The following is an 11,890-nucleotide window of genomic DNA, read 5'->3' as shown; positions in this document are numbered from 1 at the left end:
ACTGCCAAATTTCATGAAGATATACACACTATATTGAGAGTTATAAGTATTAAATCTATACAGACTTTAAAACGAGTACAAAAAGGTCACATGGTCAGTCAAATTGACTGCGCCCGTATTGAGAGAGTTAAAACCTTTTTCAAAATTTAAGTACATCAATGCTAAGCCCTTTTCATCATCCAGATAAAAAGTAACATCCTCAATAAAAATAATTTAGTAAGGCAAGTCTTCCTTCTGGTGAATTTATGTTAGCTTTCACATATGATATTTTGTTTTTACCTCAAAGCCACACAGTAGGCTGTTTGAGTACTGTCCACCACAGAGCATTGAACCCTGAATATCATTTATTTTATCATATTTACTAAATAATTTTATAATGCTTCTTTTATAATACCCTGTCGAAATTTTCCAACTACATAAATAACACGAACTAACCTATAATTTTCAAGTGAACTCTTATAACCCCTTTCAAAACCCTTAGCTACATGCCTGCCTCTCATTCTTCTACTTCTAACATTTTGCATTTCTTCAATGTGAATGGATATTTAAATAAAGGCATCCCTATTATCTCTTAAGGGACTCTTGAACCTTCTCTGGCTCTTCAAGCATTAGAGTTGAAAGAACACAAGATTACATGTGCCATACTTACAGCAATAGACATAATCTCAACTTTGGGAACTGTGACTTTCCTATTTAAAGTCATTCTACATATGCTCTGTTCAGTGACATTTAGTGTCCCAGCCAGTTGAGCTATCGTCTATTTTCCAAGCATATACCACGCTCCATACAAAGTGTTGCTTTCCTCTAAATTTAATTGTTTTGGGGGTTGACCTTTGTGGGTTCTCCTTCCCCACCGATAGATTTTCATCTCTTCATATATGGTTTGGGTGTGGTTTTAGGAGATCAACACATTTCCAGCACTTGCACACTTTTTTGAGGATATATCTCGTATCAATCTTCTCAAACTTTGGTCTCTCCATCAAACATCTTGTCAAACTTTACAATTCCACTGTAGTCTTATATCAACTATAAGGGGTCACAATTTGTGTTAAGGGATTGTCTCTCATTACTGTGACTTCACTCGCACAATGTTCACCTTCATGTTTGTCATATGTCAGGTATGATGAACATTCTAGCAGATTCCCTCTTAACGGCTTGTTGAGTTATTTCTACCAAAATATGCTCTTTATCTGTCCATTTTCCATTGAGTGTGTTTTTGCCTCAGTCATCCTATGATTAATGCTCTTGCCATTTCAAGCAGTTGTCTTCAGAACATTCTGGATGTTTTGATTCTAAGTTGGAAACATCTCTTCCTTTATACCTAACCTCCTCTGAACCTTCTTCCACTGGTACTCACCAGTTTTTTTGCACCTTGCTGAGATCTTCTTATAGCTCCATTTTGGCCAGCACAATAATGGTTTCATATTTTATGCCTTCCCTCTCTGGAAGATCCTCTTCTCCTTTGGTCCAGCTTTTTACATCGAACCTCCATGTACTATCAGGTTTGACATCTACATCTTCACAGTTGGCTGTTATCCAGTCTTCTGCCAAACATACAAGATTCTCATCTAACATTGCTCATAGTTTAGCAAAGTCTTGCCACTATTCTTCCTTTTCCAGTGTACCAACCCCATTAGGCTATTTTTTGGGGGTTGTGTCTTCTCTGTTTCCTATTTTTCTCCCACACCTCAACAGGTGGCTTCCTTTCACATTTATCTCTTTCATGAAAAAGGCCTAACTTAGTTTTGTTTGCTTGTCCTTTCTGTATGGATGAAGAAGGCTATTATACCCAGTCTTATTTTACTAAAATATAGAATGGTCTAATATCCACCAAGAATCTTCCACATTAAAGAGTACTTTGATATCTCGCATAGCTGTATGTCTTTCTTGTTAATGCCATCCCTGGTTAACATCCCACACAAAATTGTGGTGGACCAGATATAATAATTCCCCCAGGTCTAGTGTAACAGATACTAGCTTTCTGTGCAATTATGTATCTTTCTGGGAAGAGTACATCTTCTGAGTGTCCTTAAACAACAACAAATCAGTCATTGTTAATTATCATGTAGTGTTAATAAGTGCCAGGTACTCTCCAATAGCTGTCTGATCATATTGAATTTTTATGTTTTAAGAATTAAGATGAATTTCAAACAGGTACTTACCTCTGAAACACAACTTGCCTATTCCTGTTGAGTAGAACTCTCTTACTCAACATCACATGATCTATGAATGTCCTTGATGCAATGCAGTAGTTGCACCTTCCACATGACTCATGGACTATTTGCACTCTACCTTCAGGCTAAAGTCAGATTTCGTTTTCAGTCATGATGTGAAATTTCAAATCTCACAGTCATGGATAGGAATATGTTTTAGAGGTATGTACTGATTTGAAATTAATTCTAAATCTAAAAATGTAAAATTCGAAACAGGCAGACTTACTTCTAAAACACAGTTCATCTAATTATGCAGACTGAAAAGGAGGAGGGAAGCAGAGAATGTGACAGGCTATGAACTGTGAAGCATTTCACCAGTACCAATTGATGGCTATTGGAGTAAAGCATGAGAAATAAAAAAGAGAATTCAGACAAAGACTATATAAGAGGGGCTTAAATACACATCTGAGAAGGAAAGAAATGAAATCTTAGATCCTAATTAAGTTTTAAAGCCAGAAGAAATGATTTATTATTAGTGAATTGGGATAATGAGTTTAAAAGTGATGTGGAAAAGGAAAGATTTAAAAATATTTTGCTTTTAATTCAGGATAGGCATGTTCATAAAAAGAGGAAGAGGACAGCAGAAAAGATCAAACGTAACTAGCTTACTAAAAATATAAATTTAAAGAAATTTAAATGGACAGGTAAGTTGGAAGATTTATAGAACTATATTAAGGGTAGGGATTTGGTTAAAAAGAAATTAGGAAGTACATGAGGGCTTATGAGAAAATTTTATTTCAATATGTAGCAAAAAAACCAAACATAATTATGCAATGATCACTCCACTTCAATACTTTGCAATCATACCCTCATTCATGGGCACCCGCAGAAAAGGGCAAGAGGGGGGATTTCCCCCCTTACATTTCACAAAAATTGCATGTATTATGATGTAAGCTTAACATTGTAGTTAAACTAAATATTTTTATTCAACTGAAAATTTATGTTTGCTTTAAGCACAAATAACACATATTCTTTTAGTCTGTTGACTTACACTGTAAAAGCTGATCCCCTACATACATGTTTTGCCCCCCCCCCAAAAAAAAAAATATTTCTGTGAGTGGTTGACTTTTTGACAGTTTGGTATAGAAAGCCATCCAGAATCAGTTTGATAAATTTCTGTCACACTACTTGACTCTATACAATCCCAATAAATATGTCTAAAATGCTGTCTCCCATAGTTATTACATCAGTATTCTTATTACTGACAACTTTGAGTTCGTTATGCAATTTCACATTGCTCACATCTCTCTGATCAGGTGGCCTATAACAGTAAGAACTGGATCCTTACATCAGATTATTTATCCCTTTGTTAGAAATTTTTACAAACGTAGTATTTCTGATATGGTACATTACCTCCTGTCACATAAATAGCTGTTCTCATTCAGTGCTGCCCTCTATATCCAAATTTTTTTTTTTTACACATGCCACAAGCCTTTTATCTCCCCTCCATTGGAACTGTCTGATTCCATTGTGTCTCTCATGCAAATCACCTTGCATCAACCCTCCATGAATACGAGTGTGACATACTCTCATGATTCATGTGACTCCCTCTATTGATTTCTACTATAGTATCACTTCTTGTTTGGCAGTACTCGTGTTTAGACATTTTTTCTTTTGGTGCTCTTCGTGTGAATCGCTTTCATGATTTTAATAGTTTAATTTCGGAAGTGGGATTTCATCATTACTTATTTTTCTTTACATTGAAGAAATAATTTACTTTTAACTTAATTTCCCAGTCTTTTTTTTCTCACACTCACATAATTAACATGAATTCTGAAGTAAATGTTTCCACTTTTGGTATTATACCTCTAGCACTATGTGACAGGCTGCTTGGTTATCAGAGCTGTTGTATTTATATGCAGGTTAGCTTTTCCTCCTCCATGGCTATTTGTTGATCGTCCACCTTGTGTCCAACTAAGTCCAACCAATATAGCACTTAGATGATCTGATGTTCAGATCTGCTGCCATCACTCACTTGAATAGCTCTCTGAGTTTCTTCAGGTAGTCTTCCCATCTGACTGTATTGATCAGTGTTGGTGGTTTTGTGCAACATCTTCCTCATCATGCAGCTGAATGTCGCTTCTGAGTTGACTAACCCATATAGCATCCACTTAAACTGATAGCATCCATTTGGTGTCATGAAGCATGCCTTCTCTTTGGATTCTGTCTCCATCAGGATCTGCCAATAACCTTTACTGAGGCCATTCTTGGTAAAAAACATGACCACATCTAGTTTTGCCATGATAACCTCTTTGTTGGCCATAGGTTCAGAGCCAAACTTTGTCACATAGTTCAGCTTCCAGAAATTTATGCAGAAGCAGTTCGTGAAGACATCTGTGTACTGGCACAGTAGATCTTGTAGCTCTTTCTTGTGCTTGTCAGTCAGATTTTCACTAATGTTGACGTCTTTGTATGTCTCATCTCTACCCAGCATTCTTAGGTTCTGCATCTATGACAACTACACTTGCAATGTCCATCTGTGCCTCAATAGCTGCACCCATTAGGTCTTTTTTTTCCTCTCAAAGTACCTCTTCAATAGATTGACATCAAAGATCTTGGTCTTCCCATCCACTTTCACTTTATAGTCTATTATTTTGACCACTTCCAGCTCTTCAAAAGGTCCTTTCCATGTTAGGGTAAGTTAGTTGTTGTCTGTGGGTAGCAGAACTAAGACCTCCTATCCGACCTTGAAATGTCAATCCTTGGACTACTTATCATAGAAGTGCTTCTGAATGCCTTAAGCTACATAAAAACTCTCTTGAGTGAGTTGACAGGTCTTCTCCTGTCCACAGTTCTTTCAATATCTGCATCGGACCTCATACTGTTGTTCCATACAGTTATTCGAAGGGTGAAAATCTTTTACTCGCTTGTGAAGCTCCTTGGCCTGCAGGTACCAATCCCAGTGACGTAGTCTCTCCTGGCATTCTTCTTCAGCATGCTCTTTGAGACTCCATTGATTCTCTCACAAAGTCCATTACATCTGGGATTGTATGGGATGGTAAAGAGCTGCCTAGCACTGATGAGTCTGTAAACCTCTTGCATCAGTTCTGAGGTAAAGTGAGTCCTTCTGTCACTCAATACTTCTTTTGAAAAGCCTACTCTGCAGAACACTTCCAGTAGGGCTTCTACTACTCTCTCCATCTTTATCTTCGGTAACACCATGGCTCTTGGGTAATGTGTTGCATAGTCAATTACTGTTAGCACGTACTGGTTGTCTTTGTCAGATAGAGGTGCTAATTGTCTGATAAAGTCCACAGCTACTTTACTAAATGGCTCTTCTATGAGATGCATTTCACCCAGTGGCACCTTGGCTACCTTCCCACTAGGCAGATGTCATATGGCTTGCAGAATCTAGTCATGTCTTCAATGACCTGAACTAATGGAAGTTGCTGGTGATCCTGTCTGACATATTCTTTACTCCTATGCATACTCCCAGAATCGACTTATGAATCAACTTCATTGCTTAAGTTCAGTATTGTGTTGGTACTATGATCTGTTTAACTTCTACAATAGACCTGCCCTGATAGATCTGGTACAGCACACCAATCTGATTCTCTTTTATCCAAATCCGTTTCCCCCTTGTCTTGTGCTCGACTTTCTCCTGGGCACTGTCCCAAAGTTTCTGCAGTGAAGGGTATTTTTCTGTGCTTCCTTCAGTTCCTGTAGATGTACATTCAGGACTTGCAGGGGCTTGATGTCTTGTTAGCATTTCTTATCTTGAGCTCTTGTGGTGACTGCAGATGTCTCATCAGTCTCCTTTCTATGTGGTTCCTGCAAACTTTTACTGCCTGGTATATTGCCAATCACCAAGTTGTAGATGGGTGCCTTCATATACATAGCCTCTAGGTCCTCCCCATAGTATGTAGTTTCCACCTTTATTTTTGCTGTGGGAAACTTTCTCACTGTCCCATCAATCAGCATACACCTAGATGTACTTTGTCCATCATCTGGTCATCAGATACTAAACTGGTTTATACTGCTGTACCCATTGTCTCATAAGACTTTCATTTTGTTGTCCTCGACATAGCCTTCACCTACTGGCATGTATATGTAGCATATGGCCATAACTTTTATCATAGGTCTTTCTGTGCAGTTAAAATGATACCTAACAATTCTAGTGGTTGAACAGGAGCTTTCTATATTTCTTAGAAGTTCTCACAGTTAACTTATATTACAATCTTTTCATTTGCACATTAGATTGTTTTCCCATTGTTCAAGCTCTCATATCTCTATCCTGACATCATGTTTTGATATTATGTTAGTAATGGTTGTAGTCTAATCTCAGGAGCCATGAGTATTATGTAAACATCCATCCAATTACACGTTTTGATAACTTCCAAAAGCTACCTATAATTGTAGAAAAAAGCCAATGTCAATCTGCTAAAGTGTTTTAAATGTAAGATTTGCTTTGTTATTGTACAGTTTGGCTTTTAACAGGTATAACCTTATCACAGAATATTAATTTCATTTTTCCAGCTGTCACTGGTTCTATTGTTTTTCTTTTTGGGACTTTGTTTCATTATAATAGCGTTAAACAGTGCCATAGCTTTATTTTAAAGTTTTTTTTCCTTATGTTACACCTCCTAAGTACCTACCTCATGCATATATCCCCATTATATTTTCTAACTTCTTTATTCCAGGACTTTTGTTATTTTACCAAAGCTATTGGCAGTAATGGAAATCCTTCATCCAGGGATTTTTATTGCAGTTTTTAACTCTTATATGTTTACTTCAAGGCTTTTATCTCTTATTACCAGCACCCAATAGCCATAGCCTTACCTCAGGGTCTTCCAATCAAGAAGAGCTTATGCGAGCCTATGAATATGCTCGTCGGCACCCACCTCCTTCCTCGAACTATGAACAAGTTCGCGGCCTGAGTCTTGTCAGTGGCACAACTGGTGGATCAGAAGCAACAGATCCAGGAATTCGTCAATTCACTGGGTCTCCTCCTAAACCCAATGAACGACGTCAAGGTGCTTGTTTTGCTCTTGGCATTCCGAGTAAGTATATGTGGGGTTGAATTGTTCAATTCGTGTGTAATTTATAATCTAAATTATTATATAGTTGGTGATGCACTTGTCTGCATTAGAAAATGTAAGTTAAAATATAAAAAAGGAGAAAAGTGTTTTTACATTCTACGATATCATTTCCTTACCATTCTGAAATCTTCAACTACAGTACTTCATCTTAGATACGACTGACCTATCTACCATGATAAAAAAGTTGTATCTGACAAGAAGTTGTTATTCAAAGGATCAATAATCAGATAAAAAATGACTGAGTTTACACTATGGCAGTCACTATTGCCAAGCCTTGAGCATAATTGTTTATATGCTGTATAGATAATCAAATGGTGTAGCAAATTGGTATAATAATAATTATGATGGATAACAATTCAGTAAAGATAACTTAAAATTCTTTTATTTGTTTTATGTTAAACAATTTATTTATTGATCACATTTATTTAGTAAAAAATCACATCTCTATTTCATAAAACATACATGTGTCGCATTTTTATTTCATACCTGTAAAATATGACAAATTGAGACCAAATTTATTTCATAAAAATTCATCCATCTTTATTTGTTTTGCACATTTAACAGAGTCACTTTGAATGTTCATGAGTTTAGCAGATATGATATCAACAAGTATTTTGTTATTCATTTTCAGTGAACAATCTCAAATTTCTTCTAAGTATCTAACTACCATTGCCACAGAGATCACTGGGTTGGGTTCTGGTTCATTATCTTCGCTGCCATCTTTGGTTGTTGGGGTCATAGTTTTCAGTTTTCGTTAATGTGGGTGCCTAGTCTTCATTCAATACTGCAGTGGTACCAGTATTGTCATTACCTGAGAAGAACTTTTCCAAGGATGTCCCTTGCATTAATCGCTCGATGTTGTCTGTGACAATGTCTTCTGATGTATCTGGCAATATCTGGTTTATGAACCCACAGCATGCAAAACACTTCTGAATCATCTCTTGTTGGACTAAGTCTTAGGCATATATTGTGTTGAGTATGTTGACTTGACCAGCAAGATCACTAGCATTCTATGCCTTGTACTTCTTAAGAGAAGTTTCTTGTAATAAGTTGATTTCAGAGTCTTTATGATACCACCATCACATGTTTGTAAGTGTGATGTTTGGTAGCAGGAAAATGAGCTTGACATTTGAAAACTTCATAGGTGGGTGTGCAGAACAGTTATTAATAAACATCACAATTGATCAGTTTTGTAGCCTCATTTTGTTCTTGATTTTCTTCAACAAATTGCTGAAGATGGCTGATGTCATCCAGGCTTTCTTGTTTGGATCATAAATCACTGGTAACAATGATGTCTGAAATCCCCTAAAATACCAAGGATTTGGAGACTGCCCAATGACGAGAGGAGTCAGTTTTCCCCTACTGCACTGCAGCCTAAAAACACTATAATTCTCTCCTTTGAACTTTTTCCACCTTTCCACATGTCACCTTTGATAATTTGAGACCAATTTGGCAAGGTATGGAAAAATAAGTCAGGTTTTTCAGCATTGAAAACGTTTTCTAATGTATAGCCCTCACATATAGATGCAAGTCTGCTGCACCAGTCATCTACTGTTTCCTGATGAACATCAGTGGCTTCTCCAGATAACATGGCTGATGAAATGTTGTGTCATTTTTGGAAGCATTCCAACCACCCATTTGAGGTGGTGAAGTCATCTAGCCCGAATTCAACTGACAACATTAAAGCATTTTCTTGGATAAACATTCCAGAAACAGGAATGTTCTTAGCTCTAGCATCACAGAACCAATCAAACACTAGCTTGTTAAGTTTATGACGTGTGATTCTATTTAATTTTTATTTAATAATGACTTTAGTATCCATTTATAAAATAATGTGCAATAATTCTACATTGGAGAAACTGGAAGAAAATTGGAAACCAGATTCACTGAACATAATAAAAAAACCTTGCTATGTTTACCATCATTGCAACTCAAAAAACCACAATATATCTATACAGAACACTGTAATTTTAAACAAAGAACCAAACCTCAATAAACGCAGGATAAAGGAAGCTATTTTAATTGAACAAAACAGTCCCACCTTAAACCAACACCTCAGATACCTATACTAAAGGTACTAAGATACCTATACTAAGCTGTCAAGCAGTCTCCAGTCATGTGACCTCTTTGTTTTATACTGGATATATATATTCATCTGTCTTTGTAAGCTACTTGTATTTATGGAAGACATAATCTTTTTGGAATGATGAATATTAATAATAAATATACATAAATATATATTAACAATAAATATACATAAATATATATTAATAATAAATATACATAAATATATATTAACAATAAATATACATAAATATATATTAATAATATTTCTACATTACCTTGACAAGCCATCTCCAAACTTTTATTTTTTAGAAAGTAGGTTCCTCATCATCACATTTGAACACAACATGTTTATACATGTTTATTGAAACAAAATTTGCTATAGAGAGGTTGTTATTCTACCTTCTGCCTAAAAATTACAGTCATATGCTGCATCTGTCAGGAAGTTGTTCATGGAAGGTCAGGTCAATGTAAAATAAAAGAAGTTGTGTTTAAAAGGAAGTCATTATTGGGAGGGGTCGCATCTACCAAGGACTACTGCATGTGCAATTTCTTACTTTACCTGCATGTGTTATGAAGAGATCTGTGAAAACTAGGTTGAAATTACTTTTATATGATGATGATAGAATAAAATGTTTGCTTAACTTAGAGTCAACATATATGTTTAAAATAAAACAAAAACCATGTTGTAATATGAATAAAATAGAAATTTTAAGATGTCTATATAATTAGACTAGTTTGTTATAAAAATACACAGATGTTTGTAAAATGACATCACATAAAATGTCAGAAAAACATGCTTTACATGTAAAAGTATAAAAGTTTGCCTCTTTGGACAGTAATTTAAGGCTTTTTGTTTCTCTTTATTTATGAATGTCCATGTTTATTAACAAGTAATTATCTCTAATCTAAACAAGTGTGATGAATTGTTGTACAGGATCTAAACTGAATTGGATGACATAATTGAATGTTAGGCTGAAATTAATCAATTTAGCTTCTAGTAACAATAGTTTAAAGTTCACACTTGACATGTTCTGTTTATTATGTAATCATTAGAATGTACTTAAAGATGAAATATATTTTTAGCTCACTTGTGATTAATTAAAGAAGAACTTACACTGTATATTTACCCTGGAAATGTAATAATTAATATCATAACCTTTTAATTACTCATTTACCAGGGTTTTAAAAACAGCATTGATGGAAGTTAAAAACCTAGCATATGAATTCAAGGTATAAAATCTAAATTGCTTTGTTGGAAAAACACGAAAGCTAAGTTCTGATTATGCTTGCAAAGTTGAAAGACTCTGGAAATGTATGAGTGTTAGACTTTTGTTTTTTTAATTTTCAAAATCCTCTTTTTAACGAGTTGAATTTATGTTCTAAGGCTAAACCTATGTGTGAGATTTGTTCGATTTTCCTCTGATATATGTTCTTAATACTTAAAAATACCTTAATTTTCTTCTTTGTGGATTTCCTCTGGTTATGCAACTTGTTTTTAGATATGTCATGTTTCTGACTACCAACATAGACAAAAACATATCCACAGTTAAACAGTAACACGGCATAACCTGAAATGAAAATTTTTAATGCTTTTGTTACTCACATGGGCCAGATAATATTTCTCCAAGGGTTCTGAAGGAGGTTAAAGATTGGATATGTAAGCCACTTACAACTATCTTTTGTCAGTCCTTGAATAGTGGGCAGGTACCAGAGGATTGGAAATTAGCTAATGTAACTCCTCTTTTCAAGGGAGGTGATAAAAATTGTCCCAGTAATTATAGTTGTGGGAAAAGTTTTGGAAAGTCTGTTAAAATATGCCTTGCAAAGTCATTTAACAAAGTTTAGAATTTTATTGGATAGTCAACATGGTTTTACTGATGGAAAAATCCTGCATTACAAACCTTTTGACATTCTTTGAAAATGTTACTGCTTATGTAGATGAGGGTAATGGTAATGATTTGGTGTATCTAGATTTCCAGAAAGCATTTAACAAGGTGCCACATAAAAGGCTTGTAAAAAAATTATCTCTGTAGATGTGGGGGATAAGTTAGCAAATTAGATAGAAGAGTGGCTGGATGGAAGAATGCAGAAGGTCATTACAAATGGAGTTCAGTCAAACTGGATTAATGTCACAAGTAGGGTATCTCAGGGCTAAGTCTTAGGACTTTTGCTCTTTTTGATTTACATCAATGATACATATGAAGGAATAGTCAATAAGTTACTTAAATTTGCAGATGATATTAAAGTATTGAGTGTACTAGCTGTGAAGAGGATGCTGCTGATTTACATTTAGATCATTTAGTGAGTTGGGCAAATGAATGGCAGATGGGTTTTCAATTATAATAAATGCAAGATAATGCATGTGGGATATCATAATTTGGATTGGAATAACCTTAACAGTGTTATGAAGAAAAGGGATCTTGGTGTAATAGTTTATTAGTCTCTAAAGCCATCCAAGCAATGTGCTGTTGCTAGTGGTAGGGCAAATATGATTTTAGGTTGTATCTACAGAATTTTGATACAAGTCTAAAGAGGTTATAATTTCATTTTATAGACCAACTCGCAATCTGC

At 35.3% G+C, this 11,890-nt stretch overlaps 1 protein-coding gene across 1 annotated transcript in view; it reads left to right on the top strand.

Moving 5' to 3' along the window:
* The window catches only part of LOC111087445 (Down syndrome cell adhesion molecule-like protein 1 homolog), an 80,155-nt gene that overhangs the window by 36,487 nt on the left and 31,778 nt on the right, over positions 1–11,890 (top strand). The window contains exon 11 of the mRNA XM_022394082.1: positions 6,971–7,213. Coding sequence (XP_022249790.1) covers positions 6,971–7,213 — 243 coding nt within the window. The remainder of the gene's footprint in view (positions 1–6,970; positions 7,214–11,890) is intronic.

This window comes from Limulus polyphemus, unplaced genomic scaffold (assembly GCF_000517525.1).
Source record: "Limulus polyphemus unplaced genomic scaffold, Limulus_polyphemus-2.1.2 Scaffold2161, whole genome shotgun sequence".
Taxonomy (NCBI): domain Eukaryota; kingdom Metazoa; phylum Arthropoda; class Merostomata; order Xiphosura; family Limulidae; genus Limulus; species Limulus polyphemus.
The sequence above is the reverse complement of the archived record's forward strand: the minus strand, read 5'-3'. Positions and strand labels throughout refer to the sequence as shown.